Consider the following 17,428-nt stretch of genomic DNA (forward strand, 5'->3'; position numbering starts at 1 on the left):
TTTCTAAATATTGTATACACCCTCTCACTCAGCAGAGAGAAACCTTATCCCATTGCAGTTTTTTAATGTTTCAAGGGCCATCATGTTCAAAAAGGAATCTCCTTGTACTGTCTTGCTCCAGAGGGCAAGAGAATGGGGATTGTATAAATTACAGGGAGGCAGTTTCCCAACCCAAATTTTATGCATCTAGAACTGTTGAGAAATCTAAGAGCTACTTTAATGACTCTTCAAAACTGTCAGTATTTGACAAGAGGTTAATGATCACCTGGGATGTTGTAGAAGGTTGATCTCCATGACTTCTTAGTCCCTTCTACCTTTAAGACTTAATATTTTATGATTTTACATTCATCATTACATTGATTTTTGTTTTTTTTTCCAGGACTTAATTGGAAAATTTTTTTAAAAGGTCATGAATTTTGAAAGTATAACATAGATAGAAACAGCATTGAAGTAGGAGTCAAGTTTCTAGTTGTAACTCACTGGGTAACCATACTTGACTCATTAAGCTCTCAAGAATTCAGTTTCCTAATTTCTAAAATCAGTTGGAAAAGGTAATTTTTTAAATTAATTTTTTTCCAACAAACAAAATTTCCTCTTCTCTCCTTTCCTATTCCTTCCCCTCCATGATTAAAAGAAAACAAAATCTTTGTAATAAATGTGCATAACCAAGTAAAACATTAGCCATGTTGAATTAGATCTCTAAGGTTCCTTTGAGCTTTCAGAGCCTGAGTCCGTGGCTGACTAGGGGAAAAGAGTAACGGCTCCCAGGGCCTGCTCCATATTAGCTGTCTCCATTACCTAGCCTTTCATTTGATAACCTCAAAGCTCCCAGTCTAAAGGGAAGAGTAATACTCCTGAGTGAGCTTCCTCTGAGTTAGTAAAGTTCACTGTGATACTAAGGGCAAGGCTGGTTAGTATCCCTAAACTCTTTATTGGCAATGAAGAACTGTTTGCTACCAGATGTTGTGTGGGAGGGAACTGCCCTGAAAATGAACCTGTCCGTAATTGCAAAGCCCGTCTGCTGTATAATATAAATGGTGAAGGCTCATCCCCTACATCATTCATGCCAACTTTTGCTGAGGCCCATTAGGTCTTCTAGTGAGCTGAGAAAAATCCCACTCCTTCATTCATTTAAAACTATCCACTGGGAAAATTCCAGAGATATTTCTGGGATTCATTCTGATGAATGAGGACTGGAGCTAGGAAATCTTTGCCATCCCTGGTATAGATATTGGAAAGAACACTGTGTATCAATAAAACTTTTAAAAAAAGAAAATGATGTGGGATAGAAAGAGAAAGAAAGAACATTGGGTTGTAGTCTTGACTCTATCCTTGATAACAAGGTAAAATTGATTAAATGATTTTACTTCTCTGAACTGAGGTGCTGTAAAATAGGGATAGTGTCCTGTCGACCCTGGGAAGATCGCATGAGAACATGTCAGGGTGCTTTGTAAACTGCAAAGTGTAAGGGATTATTATTTGATTATTTGAAAGTTTCATTGCATCATCATTAAGCATATCCAAATTTCACATCCTTGCATGATCTTTTCTTTTTCTGATATAACTTCCTTTTTTTATTTACCAGTTTAATTTAAATTCCACATTGCCCAACATGAAGCTCTTTTGTGTGATTTCACATGGCTGGCTGGGGAGTGACAAGTTAGGAGTAGTCTTGGCTGAATTGGACCCTCTGTCTCACATTGCACTTCCCCTTCTCCCAATTGGCTTAGAACTCTAAGCTTCCCCTTGGGGGCTTTGAAAGGAGACTCTTCCACTTTGAGAAATTGTAATTAAGGGTTATTTTGATATTCCAAATCAGCTGTCTCCTAGCAGTTTCTGAACTGGTGTCTTATAGGAAAAGCCAAGAAGCATTTATTGTGTTTCTTAGCATAACACAAGTCTTTTCCTGGGAGGGACAATTTAGCTAAAGTGGAAGTGCAGGATGGGTTTGACAGGTAGAGGGAAGGCTAGTAAGAGCCCCAGTAATAGTTCTGGGACATCTTTGCTGAGCAATAAAGAGAATACTTGGTTATGAGGTAATTAAAAGAACTTAGCAGAATTTCCATCATCCTGAAACTCCAGCCTCTCCCAGAAAGGCGTACTTGGAGTATCATTTAGGGCTGTTTTCTACAGCAGAGTAAATCAATCTTTGGTAAATGTAAGTTAAAAACACTGTCTCATCTTCTGTTTAGATTAAGTTAATAGAAACTGAGTTATTGCAGTTGACACAGCTGGAGTTAAAGAGGAAAACCCTGGACACAGAGTCACTGCAGGTATGTAGGGTTCTTTGCTCTGGCTCCATCCCTTCCACCTGCAATGGGTCTTGCTTGGGGATCTCTCAACCCCGTGTGTTTCACTTTTGGCTTTCTGCAGCCTCCAAAGCAGTTCATGTGTGAGCTAGAAGTTCTGTGGGAGAAAGGCTATTGAATGTCAGTGAGGAGCTCTGGGGGCCAATCCCAGATCTGCCCCAGTGTCACTGGACACTTTTGACCATGTCCTTTATTCTTTCTGGTGGAGGCCTCAGCTTCCACCTCTGTAAAGGGAGGGGGTCGGCCCAGACAATCTCCAAAATCCCTTTCAGCTCTTTCTGTTCTGAGATTTTGTGTTCTAGGGTCTCTTCCAATTCTAGCCTTCTGTGTTCTATGTGCTAAGACTTGATGTTCCAAGGCTCCTTCTAATACGCTGTAATGGCCCCAACCATGACTCAGACTCAAGTGTAGGGAGATTTGGTGATGCCAGGCAGGCAGGAAAACACCACCCCTGGTTGTTCTGACCCCCGTTCAGGCAGAGGTGGGATGGACAGCTTGTTTCTGGAAGGGCAGGAGTTGGGCGAGTTTCCATCTCAAAGCCCCTTCTCAGGGGACACTTCTGTGAATCTTCAGACGCTATAGAAATGTAAGTCATTGTCATGGTCATCTTGTGTTTTAAAATGGAGCAGCCATTGGGCCCTTCATGTGTTTAACTCATGCTTCTGGGCCTGCAGCTTTTGCTTACTTTGTTGCCATCCTGTCATGTGAGGGGAGAACTTTTTATGTTGGGGGGATGTGCTGGAGGAGAGGGAGCAGGAAAAGCTCAGGCCGGTCTCAAGGGATGTGACCCCTGTGTCCCTTCTAAGTACATTTTACCTCAACAGCTGTCCTCTGACAGGAGAGCCCTCAAGTGCCCCATGCCCCTGGACCTGGACTTCCTTAAACTGTGACCCAGACAGCTAATCTTTACACTTGTTCTATCTTTTTGTCCCTTTGAATGCTGATCTTTATGTCTCTCTTCAGCATGGCCTCCAGGAAAATGCCTGGAGTAACCATGAATCCAAACTGCCCCTCTGAATCTTGTGCTTGGCCTTCTGCCAGTCGTCAGAAAGTCCTTGTTGGCCCAACGGAAAGCACATCAGAGTAGGAGTCAGGAACCCTGGGTTCCAGGCCACACTGACGCAGGCAATTTCCTAGCTTGGAACTTCAGTTTCCTCATCTGGCAAAGGAGGGGCTTGGACTAGATTATCTCTAAGGTCTCTTCCAGATCTAACATTTTATAGCTCTCTCTCCTTGAAGGGGAATGATAGAAGCAATTGCTGTTTCAGATGTTCCCATCCCAGCCTGAAGTGTGCTCGTTCCAGGGTCTTTTTTTAGCTATTTCCCAAGGGTTCACTTCTAGGTATGAGAAGAGTGTGAGCCATGAAACAATTGCAACAGGTTCGCCTCCTAGTTGCTCTACTTATAGTCTTGCTCTACAGTCAAACCACATTGCCTGGTAATGCTGGCTTTTCTGCAGGTTGTCATTTCTACTTAAGCCCATCGCTGAGACCCCCGTGCCCAGCTGTGGCACTCAGAGAAAGTGGGAGCAGCGGAGAATCCCAGAAAAGTAGGGGTGGATGGGCTGCAAAAGGCCACCAGGACTCTTTGTCAGGACCTGGACCCCAGCTAGATTTCGGGGTAGAGCAGGGGTTGCTGGAAGAAGGGACAGGTGAATGGGGTCACAACTCAGGAGACATGGCTGTGTCTGGTGTTCCTGTCAGCACTCCTTGTAATCTCTGAAGAAATGTCTGTGATTTCGGCTTCTGACAACACCCTCCAATTCCCCATGTATGAGTGGCTATCAGTCTGAGCCGGAGCATTTTCCTGCAGTATGGAAAAGGAGTCTGTTTGTACGTTGTAGGAAATGATCTCAGAACAACGCCAGGCCCTCAGCTCCCTGCTGCAGCAGCTTCTCAAAGAGAAAAGCCAGCGAGAAGAGGAGCTCCAAGGCATCTTGGTGAGCCTCCCCCTTTGTTTGGCCGCCTCTGCGGGCCTGCCCTCCGCCCCAATAGCACTGCTCCCATGAACATGGGCCTGAGTCCGTCCTTTAGGACAGTGCCCAGGCCGGGTCAGAAGCACTGTAGAAAAAGTACACTGATCAAGATTGCCCTTAGCATTCACTTCACTTTTAACTTTTATTAACATTCTTGGTTTTTGTTCTTTACGTTATAATTGTTTCTCTGCTTACCCTTCCTCTTTTCCTTGCCAAACCCTCTTATAACAAAGAAAAATACTCACGCAAAACTGACCAACATAGCTGACTATGTCCACATAGGCCACATTCAGTATCTGTAGTCTTATGACTTTTTGGGTCAAACATTCATTGGATTTATCAAAATTGAGTTTTTGGGTAGGATTTATTTTCCTTGTTATTATCATTGTTAATTGTCTCTTGTTTCTGCTTAATTTGCTCTGTACCAAGTCATGTAAAGCTTCCCATGTTTTCCTGAATTTCTCACATTTATTATATCTTTGAAATAACATTCATAGACCACAGTTTATTCAGTTCTCAAAGGGCTTCTGCTTTGTTTCTAATATTTTGCTCCTTCACGTTCATTTTAACCACATTTTCCTACAAAAAAATCCTTTCTCCAGAGATGATAGTTTGACTGGTTTGCATGTTAGGTTGGTCAGAAATTTGAGGTGAGTAATTTTGGGATGATCCTTCAAGGAAAACTACTCTGGACAAAAGAGCTATTTTCAAAGAAATCAGGTGGATGCTTCCCTCTGACTCCTTTTTGTAAAAGGCCAACCTGGTAATCCCTATGCCATATCTCTCTATCAAAGTGCTGTTGTCCTCTCTGTATGACCCTTAGCTCCTCCTTTCTTACTTACAGACAAGCTAGTGAAGTGAGCACAGTAAATCGAAGTAGAGCCTTCCTGTAGCCTCTCCACTGCCAGTCCTCTCTGTTTATGCTATCCCAGGTCCCTATCTTGAATGAATGCAAATATTTTTCTTACAAGCTGGAAAGATGAGTCCTTGAAAACATCTGATGACAGTTCCTTAGTGTTCCTTCTATGTCAAAAGATCAGTTAATGTCTTGATTTGGAACTAATAGCCTGCTTCTTTTTTGGCAGCTGGAGATGGAAGCCAAGAATGAAGCTACACAGGAAAATTACTGGCTGATTCAGTATCAACGCCTTTTAAATCAGAAGCCCTTGTCCCTAAAGCTTCAGGTAAAGACCAGCAATACCTACAAGTGGGGAGATTTCTTGTTCTAAGATTATGTTTCTCTTTATTTTTAAACTGCCACATTTGTCATTCTTTAAAGTGGGACTAGCCTCCCACTGTTGGTTCTATGCAGCCAAGTCCTATTTGCCAACCTCGTCAAATCTTCCCTGGCAAGCTCAGGCAGTAATTGGATGGGAGGAGCAAAAGTTCCTTCTCAGATGCCTTTGTGGTAGTTTTCAGTGTTCTCTCCCAGAGGCCAAATTTGTGCTAGCTTTGCCTACATGTGCTAGTTTGCCTTTCCTTTGGCCTTGAGGGGCTGTCAATTTGTGTTTATCATGTTTATCATAATAGATGAATTCTTTCCTTTTTATATGGGAAATGTAGACCTCACTGTCTGCTTCTTTAGGTTCCAGAATCCTAAATGGCTGTGATATAAACATTTTGAAATGGAATTTTTTTTTCTCTTGTTCTCAAAATGTGCCCCATGTGTGTTCTCAAAGAGTCAGAGGAGATTGGGGTCTTGGTTATGAAATGAAAATTTCTTCCCTTGCCTCTCCCATTTTTTTTTTTGGTAGCCACTGCAAAATAAATGTCCCTTTGTGAACCAATTCAGAGACATAGGCCCACAGGCCTCAAGTGTGGCCTGAAACAGATTAAAGTGTAATAGTTTAACAAAATAAGTAAAAATACAATATAATATAGATGTTGTTAATTTGTGCTTTTCTAAGTCAGCATGATGTTTTATGTTTGATATCACTTATCTAACTGGATTATTTTTGCCTTCCCCCAGGAAGAGGGCTTGGAGCAGCAGCTGGTAACCCTGCTGAGAGAACTTTCAGCCGAACATTATCTGCCCATCTTTGCTCACCATCGAGTATCACTAGATATGCTGAGCCACATGAGCCCCAATGATTTGGCCAATGTAGGGAATGGGATGTTATGCAATTTGGGGAATGGGGGAGGCAGAGTAATCATTCTAACCCTGTCCTTATTCACCTTCTTCAAAAATTCTTAACCAGGCTTGTCGTTAAGCAAGTGTATTGTAGTTGTGCAGGGCTGTTTATCTGAATAAGATGTCTGTTGGGTTCTTTGTGCCCATGGAATATACTTTAATCTAGTTTGGTAGATTCTGTGCTACCTCCTGAAATTACAAGCTACTTAAATTCTACCAGAACCAAGCAAATCTGCATTTCTCCCTTTATCAGTGACCCACATCAGGCTTCTTTCTCCCAATTATTTACACATACAACCTTCATCTATCACCAGGAATCTCTGGTGTTCAGTCTTTTCCAGTTTCGTTAAAAGCCTTATGTTTCCGCATTGCCACATGAACTGCTGTCATGATGCAGTGGCTAGGTTTAGCCCACAGGGGTCCTGTTTTAGCATACTGGAAGCTTGGCCCTTTTGGTTGTACTCTATATCCTCTCCATGCTTTGGGGAAAGCATTGCAGAAAGCCAGAACTGGGAGCAATGGTGTTTTCTAGGGTCAGGACTTAGACCAGAGAGAGAGGACTCTTCTGCATGAAGGGGCATCAATTCTTCTGCAGGGCTGTGGTTCCCAAGAGGAGCTTTCCAGCTCCCAGACATGTACCCATCTCCGACTAGGTAATCTCCAAAATCCCGTCTCACCCTGAAATTCTCTCCTTGTGTCCAGATGGGCATTTCTGAAACTGGCCTGCAGCATGCACTGATTAGGAGAGCCCAGGCGCTGCTGGATGTGGCGAAAACATTGCCAGGTACTGACAACTGGGGAATCTGGAAATAAGTATATTACACTAATGTTTCCCAAGAGAAAGCACCTGATATTACAATGCCTTCCTGATCTTGTTCTTCAGATGCCTGACTGCTGTTTGGTTTGGTGAACAAATAGTGGTTTTCATCTCCATTTTACAAAGTGGAAAATTGTAGAATGAGTCAGGTCGCAAACTTCTTTGAAAGAACTTTGACCAGAATCTAGGTTTTAAGTTCCTTGCACATTACTCCTCTATTACAGTGGTAGTCAGCTAAGAACTTACATCCTCAGAAAAGTGGCTTAGAGCAGACATCACTGGCCTGGGAGTCAGAAAGCTTGATCCTCTCTCCATTTAATTTTTTGTTGCTTCAGTCTCCTGACCTATAAATTGGAGCTCTGTTTTCTGCCCTTTACCTGTTACCCCTCACAACATTGTTAGGGTTAAGTGAGATCATAGATATGAAAGTACTTTGGGTATTGTAAATCACCTGGCTAACTGACAGTGAACATTGAGTGTGTCTTGTCTGGTGCAATGCAGAGTTGCTGCAGTCTGTTGAAGATGAGGGCCTGGAGGCCCCAGGACCTGCCACTGTAGAAGAGCCCCCTGAGGCTGTGACCCCGACAGCACCCCCTGCACAGCCGGACGTGCAGGCTTCAGAATGTGTGGTGTGCCTGGAACGGGAGGTATGGGCTGGCCAACGCGGGGTAGGGGGGACCTCAAGCATGTACATCTTGGTCTTCAGTCCTATTTTATTGGCAATAAGCACGAAGTGTCTTTGTTCTTAAATGTCTTTGTCCTTGTGGGAAATTATCTTTTTGCCTTAGGGTTTCTGGGGATGGCTTTTAGCCTAGGAGGATGCCCATTCTATCTATTTCTCTAAACTTTAGGCCCAGATGATTTTCCTCAACTGTGGTCATGTCTGCTGCTGTCAAATCTGCTGCCAGCCCCTTCGAACCTGCCCCCTGTGTCGCCAGAACATCGTGCAGTGTCTGCGCATCTACCGCAGTGGCTAAGCTGGGGAGTAGCCCGTTCTTAGACCCAGAACGGCTCACCATTATTCCCTGACACACCAGGCTGCTGGTATAAGGCTAGGGCCCTTGCTTCTCCTCCGTCCAACCCCCTATTAGAGATAGCATGTGGCCCTTTCCTCACAGCTTCCCTTCTCACTAGCTGGGAGGATGGGTTCTGATTGCCAAGCACTTTTTCTTCCTGGGATAAATAATTTGCTAATTTATACATGCTTCCTTCATCACCAAGCCCATGAAGAGGCTGGTTATACAGGGTGCTTCTAGAAACAGGAGTCAGAGATGTTGGGAGAGGAGATACTAAGGATTCTCACCTCAGAACAGGAGCAGAGTCCTTAACAGTTCCCACAGAGACTGAAGAACAGGGTCAGTTTACCTGTTCCCTTGCCTCTAGTAGCAACACAGGAGCCTTTAGGAGGTGAAGATTTTGACCTACGGTGCCATCACAAACTTGGGGTTTACTCCCACTATCAATATAGGCCTTTTCCTCAGGGTCTTAAAAGCCCTGCCTTATGTAGAACATAGAAAAGTCTATGGGGGAAGGGAGGGCTAACGGTTCACTGGAGGCAAGACTCCTGGCTGGTCTTGCCCAGGGAGAGAAATGACATCCTTTGTCTATCTGGCTGCTCTACATCTTTGCTTCAAAGACCCAGTGAAGGTTCGGAAGGTCTCTCGGCCAGACTTCTGGTTGGTCCTGACCAAATGAGGAAATGACACTGTTCTCTTTACCTCTGACCCTTGAACGTCTCTGCTTCAGGAGGATGCTCTCCTAGGCACGGACGGTGGATGCTGAAGTGGACAGCCAACCTCTGGGCTGTGGGCTCTTGGGAGATGTTCAGTATGAGATGATCGAACCATTATCCAAAGTATATGGTGCAGGGGTCAGCCCAGAAAGACCAACCTGCTCCAGATGAGGCTTGGGAAAGGGATTGTTCCTGGAAGAAGTGAGGCTCCTCTAGAGACCCAGCTCTGCATTTGGGGTACATCCAAGGGAGTGGCTATCTACATTGCAGACTGAGCGCAGGCGGCCAACAGGGCTGCACCTGGAGGGAGGCAGGAAGACACACCCAGCCCCATCCATTTCCCTTGTGATGCTTTGTTTTGTTCAAGTAGGTAGAGCTGCTATACTGTCCCTTATACCTCTGGCTCCCCAGTGCAGTGCATGAGCAGGGGGTGAGCGAAGTCTCAAAACAAATAAATTTCCACCTTCCCACCCTCAGTGCCCGAGTTGTCTTTGTGTTGGTATACCCTGCTGTGAAAGTCCCGATTAAGGGGCAAGTCGAGATTATTTTCCCTGTAGGAAAACAGCTGACAGCAAGAATAAATCTGAAACAGAAGATGGGGAAAGAAGAAAAATGGACCAGAGGCAGAAGGGAGCTTACAGACAGTGAGTTAAAATGGAGAAGTCTGGGCTCAGAGGGGTGACCTAGCCAAGGCCATTGAGGGCCAGAGCCAGGCCCAACACCCCAACTGATTCCCCTCTTCCTTGGCACATGTGAGTCCTGAGGGTTGGCTTAGCCTAAAAGGAAGAGTGGATGTGGTCCTCTCTCCTGCCTCAGGGGAGTTGGCTGGAGGCCCCCAGGGCTTAACTTCAGGAAAGCCAGAGCAGAAGCAAAGGGCACAGACTGCTTAGGGAGGAGGGCAGGGCCCGAGGCCCAGGCTTCTTGCAAACTCAGAGAGCAGGACGTCAGTGAGGGCCCAGAAGCCAGGCCAGGGCCAGCCCCCTCGGTGGTCCCTCTGACTTTGTTCCCCCATGATCATTTACATGAATTACCATCGATTCTTTCTCTGCATTTTTGGCCTTGGAGGGGAAGGAAACCAGATGGGAAACCTGGTCTGTGGCCACCAGAGGGTGCCAGGCTCTCAGGATGTACCAGGGCCTGGCCTCCAGGTATTGGTCAGACCTGCCCACAGCCGCAGTGCGGGAGGCGGGCACTGAGGGGGGGGTCCCAGCTGCTCCTCCCTACCTCTCCTGCCCTCTGGGAGGAGGAGCCACACTGCAGGGTTACCTGGCACCCTGGAGGGAGGCCAGCCCCGGCCTCCACCAAAGCCTTCCCCATCTGAAAACAACAAAGGAAATAACCAACACAATTAGAAAATAAGATGGCCTCCAAAGAAGAGGCATCCTCCGAGATCTTCGTGGAGCGGGCCACAGATGTTACACATTGCGCTTTCTTGGTACATCACTTGTGTTTTTTTCCCCCTATTTTTTCTTTCCTTTTTAAGGAAATATATGGGATAGCTCAAACATCAAAAATATTTTTAAAAAAATGTAAGGAGATGGCCTTTTCCCAAGGGAGACACTTCATTCTTGGTTGATATACATTACTCCCTTAGAAAAGGCAGCTGGCACTCCCTGAAGCAGGAGGTAGAGTCTCCATTCATGCCTTGTTCACCAAAGATTCTCCCCCTCATCCCCCAACACACACTGCTATACAGTCCCAGGTTCTGTTCTCCCCATAGGTCAGATCCAAGACTTAGAACAAGGTATGCCCCATCTCTTCCCCACCTGATTCTTCCACAAAGAGTTTACTGATCTTAGTATGTCTCATTCCTCGTTCCCTCCTCTGAAGCAGCAGACAGTGGAGCTGGCTTTAAATAAAGCATTTATTTAGTACAAGCATAAACATTTTGTATAATATTTTCAATATAATATCTTGAAGAGGCAGATTGGAAATAACCCAAGGGAAGGCACTTTAAGGGGGTCCTGAATGGTTCAGGCTGGACCCCAGATAGAAAAAGAAAACAAAGTTTACAAGGCATTTTTAAAAACGGAATGTGTCTGTAGAAGAACCGGGTTAGATTCATAGTGTGCTTAGACGGATCAGCTGTCCAGAGAGTTGATTCCAGGACCCTACATTCAGCACTCACTAGGCCACATGGCTTTGCACTGCCTTGAAGGGATCCTCTGGCTTCTTCCCATGTTCCCAAGGCTCTTGCCCAGGATGGAAATGTGAACCAGCCCCTTACTTGCCCCCAGCCTCAGGAAGCTGGTTGCTCCAACACAGGATGTGATGGGTCTGGGGGAGGGAAGGGAGGGACTAAGGGGGGAGGAGGAGAATTTCCTTCCCTGGCCTGCTTCCAAGCCACATCCTGAAGAAGCCAGTCTTTTCCTCCTCTGATTTTCTTCTCTTTTAGAAGGGAAATATGATCAAATCGCTGGTCACTGGTCAGGGGCTGTCTGTGAGTACAGATGAATTCTAGCACCGTTCACAAAGGACTCGCCATGATCTCACCCTTCCCAAATCCAGAGTAACTTTTCAGGAATAAGGATTGGATAAAAATGGAAGTCAACTGCAGTGCCAAAAGTAACACACAATGATGGATTAAAAAGCCAGGCAGACTCGGACTGAGCGGACGCGGTGACTAAGGTCACCCCTGAGTGCACCGTATGTGGGCCAGGCCAAAGCCGATAAGGAGATCCTCTGAGTCACAGGCCCGAGACGCAGGCGTCTCAGCAGGAGCTTAGGACGCCCGTCCATAAGCATTTAGTAGGTCCCTGTCGTGGTCAGAGAATCTACAGCTCCCCAAGGGGTGTGTGTGTGTGTGTGTGTGGTGTGGGTGTGTGTGTGTCTGGGTATTGGGAAGGCATGGATCATTTTTTTCAGAGTAGCTGGGGATGGGGTGGGTGAAAGAGACAATCCCCCTGCCCCAGCCCAACTCTTTGGTCTTTTCTCTTTTTTAAAAGGGCAATTGATTGTGGCCAATGTTTTTTTTTTTTTTAAAGGTGAGAGACCATGGCCTCTTCCCCATAAGAAGTGAGAATGCGTGGAGAAAGGAAAAGAAATGGAGAGACAGCAAAACCCCCGATCCCAAAAATGGGATGAGGATGTGCCGAGGCAGCTTGGTGACCGAGGGGAGCAGACACGGCAAGGGGTTCTGCACTGTTTCCTCACCGCCAGCATCACGATCCAGCTTTGCCCTCATGGAGCTCCGGATCACGCCTGCCTCTACTTCCCTAAGCCAGGACAGCCACAATCCTCTGCCCCACAAGGGGCCTTGGCCGCTTTGCCGTTCCTCCAGGGCAGCCGCTCCCTGTTCCCACCCCGGGCCCTTTCCCAAGGTCCCAGCTGGCCGGTCCCTTCTGGCTCTATTCCTGGCTCCCAACCGTCCACGCCTGCCTTCCGATGCACACAAATGAACTTCTCCCAGCTCACCCCTCGCATCCCTGACCAAATCCCTTTCTCCCATCCTCACTTAAACCCCGCCACTTTCAACCTCCCAGGGCATACGTTAGCCCCCCACTTCCACCACTGCCCCAACTGCAAGGACGACTGACGTTCCCCTCGGGACGAGACGGCCAAAGCCCTCCTTCCTTCAGAATTCCCACTGGAGAATCTCTCGCCCAACCCAGGCCTACAGTTTCCTCCTGATACGTTCTTATGCATGAAATTTCCTTAAGATCCATTAAAATGGACCAAGGGAAAAACGGTTCTCCCTCCCACCCCAGACTGGATTCAACAAACTAACCCCCAGAACTAGGAAGTCCTTACCCTGTCCACCCCGACCCCTGCACATCCACCTCTGCCAGCGCCTGCCCCTCCTCACCCTGCACGTGTGTGTACGTGCGTGCGTGTGTGTGTGTGTGTGTGTGTGCGCGAATATGCATGTGCGTGTGTATATGTGTGTGTGCTTGTGTGTATGTGTGTGTGCTTGTGTGCGTGTGTGTGTGTGCGTGAATGTGCATATGCGTGTGTACGTGTGTGTGCGTGTGTGTATGTGTGCGTGCTTGTGTGTGTGTGCACGAATGTGCATGTGCGTGTGTACGTGTGTGTGCGTGTGTGTGCATGTGTGTGTGCTTGTGTGTGTATGTGTGTGTGTGTGTGTGCATTTGTGTGTGTATGTGTGCGCGTGTGTGTGTGTGTGTGCGCGCGCTCAGACAGACCGTTACCCCTGGCAGCGCCGCTCCCAACAAGGCAGGCGCATCAAACAGCAGCTGCCAAGGCCATCACGGCGCCTCCCTCTGGAAGGAGAGTACCCTGCTGGCCTAGCCGTGCGGCGGGCACATCACTCACGGCCAGCCCCTCCAGCGGGGACAGTTAAAGACCAGAGCTTCCCGTGTGAGGGAAAGCGCTCCGGGTCGGGGGAGAGGCTGGGAGGGGGCTCGGGGCTCCCGGAAGCTAGAGCAGCACCCCCATTGTCAAGCCCACTACAACAATGGATTCTAGAGCACCTGGCTTCTTTTTCCTGATCCTCTCCTACCCCTCTGGGAGAGAAAGGACGTAGGAGAACGAAGGACACTTTTTACAGTCTGAAGGAGCGGCCAGAAGAGAAGGCAGCTTAACCGCCGCCCTTGGGATGGGACCGAGAGCCTGACGTCAGGCGGGCTGGGGAGGGGGAGAGCCTCACCTGGCCGCTACCAGGGGCAAAGCCCTGTTTCCGACTCTCAGCCTGCCCTGCCCGGCTGGCAGGGAGAAGCTCAACAGTCAGTCTGTGGCCCGTCAGACGCTGCCTTCTGCCTCCCTCCCTTTCAAGCTCGAACAGAAAAAGGGCCGTGGGGGTGGGGGTGGGGGGGCGCCAGGCCGGTGTTTCCCTTACGAGTCCCCCCTTACCTGACTGACTGAGGGGCCCTCTCTCCCATGGGGGCGCTGATCTATAAACATCTATGTCCATGGAGAGGCAGAGGGAAAGGGGAGCCCCATGGGGTCTGAAAAGAACTGGGTGCTGCTCAGCAGGGGGGCTCCCATCTCCCCTCACCCTGTCCTTCAACAAGACACGTTTACAACAGTGATGAGTGCAGCCTGGCTGGCTCCCGTGGGGGACCACAGTGCGGGGCGGGCACTGCTGGGGCAGAGGGATGGGGGGCGGGGCGGGGGCACTAGGGCTTCACAGCGGGCACGCACCTGACCAGAATCCAGAATCCATGGGGGGGAGGAGAGGCTCTGGCCTAAAACTCAGTCTGCACACCCGTGCTGTCCTCTGTGGTGGTCTGCACATAGGGGCGACCGCCCTGGCCGGACACCTCTTCCCCAGTCTCCTGGTCACTGGGCTGGGGGCGATCGCCGTCGGCTGCCGCCTCGGGGCGGGGGCGGCGGGGGGGACTGGCAGGAGAGACGGCCTCCCCGCCGGGGGTGATCGGCGCCGGCTCGCGGTGGGCGTGGTGGAGAGGAGACGCTGCTTGGCCGGGCCTCCTCTCGCTCTCGGGCTCCGGGGGCTGGGGGCTCTCTCTGGGGGACGTGCCATTAGTGAGGGGCTCGGCAGGAGACTGCGGGCTGTCCACCTGCAGCTCCTGCGCCAGCAGCCCCCGCAGCTCGGAGACGCTGTCTGGGGAGGTGGGGTGGGGCGGCGCGCCTGGGGACAGCGCCTCCGGGCTTGGCTCATAGGGCAGCCCGGCCTCCTCATCGTGGATCACAGACACCACCTGCTTTGCCCGCCGCCTCTTCTCCGCGGACAGGTCCGTCTCCCCGGGGCCACCGCCGTACTCCTCTCCCCAGTCAATGGGGACGCCCTCCGCCAGCAGGTGCAGGTTGGGGTCGCTGTTGTGCATCACCATGCTGTCTCGGTAGAGATTGTGCTTCCGCTGCACGGCCGCCTCCTTCACAGCTGCAACAACAACGAGGGTTACTGGTCAGCGATCGCTGCACAGCCAGCAGAGGCGCCCGGCACCCGGGCCAAGGACACGGACAGTGCGCCAGGTGAGAGACCAGGGCTGCCCCTGGGAGGGGCTCCGACGGTCACGCTCCCGACACGCCGGCGAGCAGCCCCAGCCTCTCCCCAAAGGCCCCTGGGAGCAGCCCCAGCCTCTCCCCGAAGGCCCCTGGGAGCAGCCCCCAGCCTCTCCCCGAAGGCCCCTGGGAGCAGCCCCCAGACTCTCCCCGAAGGCCCCTGGGAGCAGCCCCAGCCTCTCCCCGAAGGCCCCTGGGAGCAGCCCCAGCCTCTCCCCGAAGGCCCCTGGGAGCAGCCCCTTCGTAAGAGCTAGCCTGTGACCTCGCCGGCCCCTCCCCACCCCCCACTCCTGTTCTTTCTCTCGGAGTCAGCTCCGGGTCCAGCCCCACTTCCGTGGGATAGCCCTCTTTGAAGGGACAGCCCTTCTCCGGAGGGACAGCTTTTCAAGGACATGAAGACGGCTGTCACTCCCCTGAGCCGAACATCCCCACTCCCTTTGGCCAAATCTCCCACGAACTTCCCACAGTGTCCAGATCTAAAGAGCTGGTCTAACTAGAGCGGAGCACAGCTGGGCCCTGGCCTTCTTATCCTTGGAGCTGCCCTAGCCACGTGGCTTACGAGCCACGAAAAGGCCCCATCTTTCTCAGAGAAACTGCTCTCTAGCCATTCTTCCCCACCTATTCGGAACTGATTTATTTTTATTTAGTTTTGGGGGGGATTGATTTCTTGAACACAACTCTGGCAGATTTACATGTTTTTCCTATTCTTCATTTCGGGCCAGTATCTGTTAAGCTCTGACCCTAGTTCCATTTTTATGTCTTCTTTCAGCTCCGTGCCTTATTCAGATATGCTGAGCAGGCCATCTATGCCTTCGTCCGTGGCACTGACATGGATTTTTTTTTTTTTTTTGGGGGGGGGGGGGACAAGCTTTCTGGTACTTTATTTCCCTTTTTAATTTGTTTGAAACTTAAAAACAAAATAGGAAAGAAAAATGCCATGTATACAGTAAAACACGAGAGGATTCAAAATATAAATTAAGTTTCCATTTCAAGAAAGCCTATACGTTAAATACTACATACTGTGTTCAGAGCTCTCTTCGCTTTATTTGCTGTTCCTCCACACGGCGCTCCACAGCACATCTCCATGTCTGGAATATCTGGTGCCCTCATCTCTGCCTCTCTTTTACCTTGGCTTCGGGACTCAGATAAAACTTACGTGCAGGGCCCTTCCTCATCTCCTTAGGCCCTCCTCCAAGATTACCTCGCATCTAACTGAAACCTTGTTTGTATACAGGGGTTTGCCCGGAGGCGGTGGGGCCTGGGAGAGACGGATTTGTGTCTTTTTTTGTAACCCTATTACTCAGCACAGTACCTGGCACATGATTAAGATAGTTAATAAATGTGTGTTGATTTGTTCACTCAAATGCTCTCCTCATACATCACACCCACATCTACAAGTATTTCTCCCTCAATACTTCCAAAACATGCTTTTATTGATCTTGTTGCTTTCACATAAAGTCTACCAGTCACTGGTCTCATCCCCAAGGGTTAGTGATACCGATGGAGTGAAATATCTCGTTGCATTAGGGACTCTCATTTACCTTGCTTATTGTCCAAATGTTGTGTATTTGTATATAGACATTTGAGATTATGGGTTTATTGTCTCCTGAGACTTTTTTAGGTGTCACAAAAGCTAGTCTTTCTGCACTGCAGCTTTTATTTGTTGCCTCTAGTTTGACAGATATATATAGTCAATTTTCCCCTTCCACTCTCTTTTTCAGTCTAATGCTCACAGGATTAACTTTGCCAGAGACCAGGCAAATACAATCCGGGAAGCCCTAGTTAGCTATGTACCATCCTTAGTCTAAAGCCTGTCATATTCCTGCATTTTGAATTGTGGTCTAGAAATCCTAATCCCATTCTCAGACATCATCTTCTTAACCAGCTGTTCTCCTTTCCAATCAGCTTTTTCCTCTTCTAAATCCCTGGCCTTCAAAAGGGTAGAAATGATGAAAACCTATCAGGATTTCTACATCTGCCAGTTTCTTGCCTAAGACTTCATAATCATTGGCAAGGGGTGTGTGTGTGTGTGTGTGTGTGTGTGAGTGAGACAGAAAGGGGGGGAAAGAATATCATTTGTGTCCAGATGAATCACCAGAAGTGGGTAGTAATCACTTATTTTGACAAATCCTGGAAGGTTTTCTATTAAAATAATAGTTAGCATTTACATATGGCTTTAAATTTTGCAGGCCACTTTAAGTATATTTTTTATCTTCAGGACACCCCAGTGAAGAAGGTGCTATTATTTTGATTTTACAGATGAGGAAATGAAGGCAGACAGCCGTTAAGTGACTTGGGCGGGGTCACCCAGCTAGCCTGTGTCTGAGGCAAGAAGAGAACTTCTTGACTTCAGGCCCACTGCCCTTCCCATTGCATCACCTCACTCTTCCAAGTTGGAAGGTGGGACACTTACAACCACGAAAAGGATCATAAGATTTAACAGTAAGAGACAATAGTGGAAATGACATCATGAAGCAGTCCATGCCACAGGAAATGGCAGAGAGGGGCTGAAGTTGATTGCTCAAGAGTGTGACTCAAGTGT

The 17,428-nt window shown here is 48.5% G+C and overlaps 2 protein-coding genes and 1 long non-coding RNA gene across 5 annotated transcripts in view; 2 read left to right on the forward strand and 1 right to left on the reverse strand.

Moving 5' to 3' along the window:
• Positions 1-9,440, forward strand: part of LRSAM1 (leucine rich repeat and sterile alpha motif containing 1) — a 35,206-nt gene extending 25,766 nt beyond the window's left edge. For 2 of the 3 annotated variants that reach the window (XM_051980020.1, XM_051980022.1), the window contains exons 19-25: positions 2,193-2,273; positions 4,153-4,248; positions 5,370-5,468; positions 6,254-6,385; positions 7,118-7,199; positions 7,734-7,879; positions 8,084-9,440. In XM_051980020.1, the coding sequence (XP_051835980.1) occupies positions 2,193-2,273; positions 4,153-4,248; positions 5,370-5,468; positions 6,254-6,385; positions 7,118-7,199; positions 7,734-7,879; positions 8,084-8,209 (762 nt within the window). In that variant the 3' untranslated portion in view covers positions 8,210-9,440. The remainder of the gene's footprint in view (positions 1-2,192; positions 2,274-4,152; positions 4,249-5,369; positions 5,469-6,253; positions 6,386-7,117; positions 7,200-7,733; positions 7,880-8,083) is intronic. The other variant, XM_051980021.1, reaches the window with a different exon arrangement.
• A 3,587-nt stretch (positions 9,441-13,027) lies between these two features.
• The window catches only part of NIBAN2 (niban apoptosis regulator 2), a 97,617-nt gene continuing 93,216 nt past the window's right edge, over positions 13,028-17,428 (reverse strand). Inside the window, exon 14 of the mRNA XM_051980031.1 lies at positions 13,028-14,764. Coding sequence (XP_051835991.1) covers positions 14,109-14,764 — 656 coding nt within the window. The 3' untranslated portion in view covers positions 13,028-14,108. The remainder of the gene's footprint in view (positions 14,765-17,428) is intronic.
• On the forward strand, positions 14,772-16,250 carry LOC127550832 (uncharacterized). The gene is made up of 2 exons (XR_007950952.1): positions 14,772-14,856; positions 15,656-16,250. It is a non-coding gene; the product is annotated as an uncharacterized LOC127550832 (long non-coding RNA).

The sequence above is a fragment of the Antechinus flavipes genome, chromosome 2, assembly GCF_016432865.1.
Source record: "Antechinus flavipes isolate AdamAnt ecotype Samford, QLD, Australia chromosome 2, AdamAnt_v2, whole genome shotgun sequence".
NCBI lineage: Eukaryota > Metazoa > Chordata > Mammalia > Dasyuromorphia > Dasyuridae > Antechinus > Antechinus flavipes.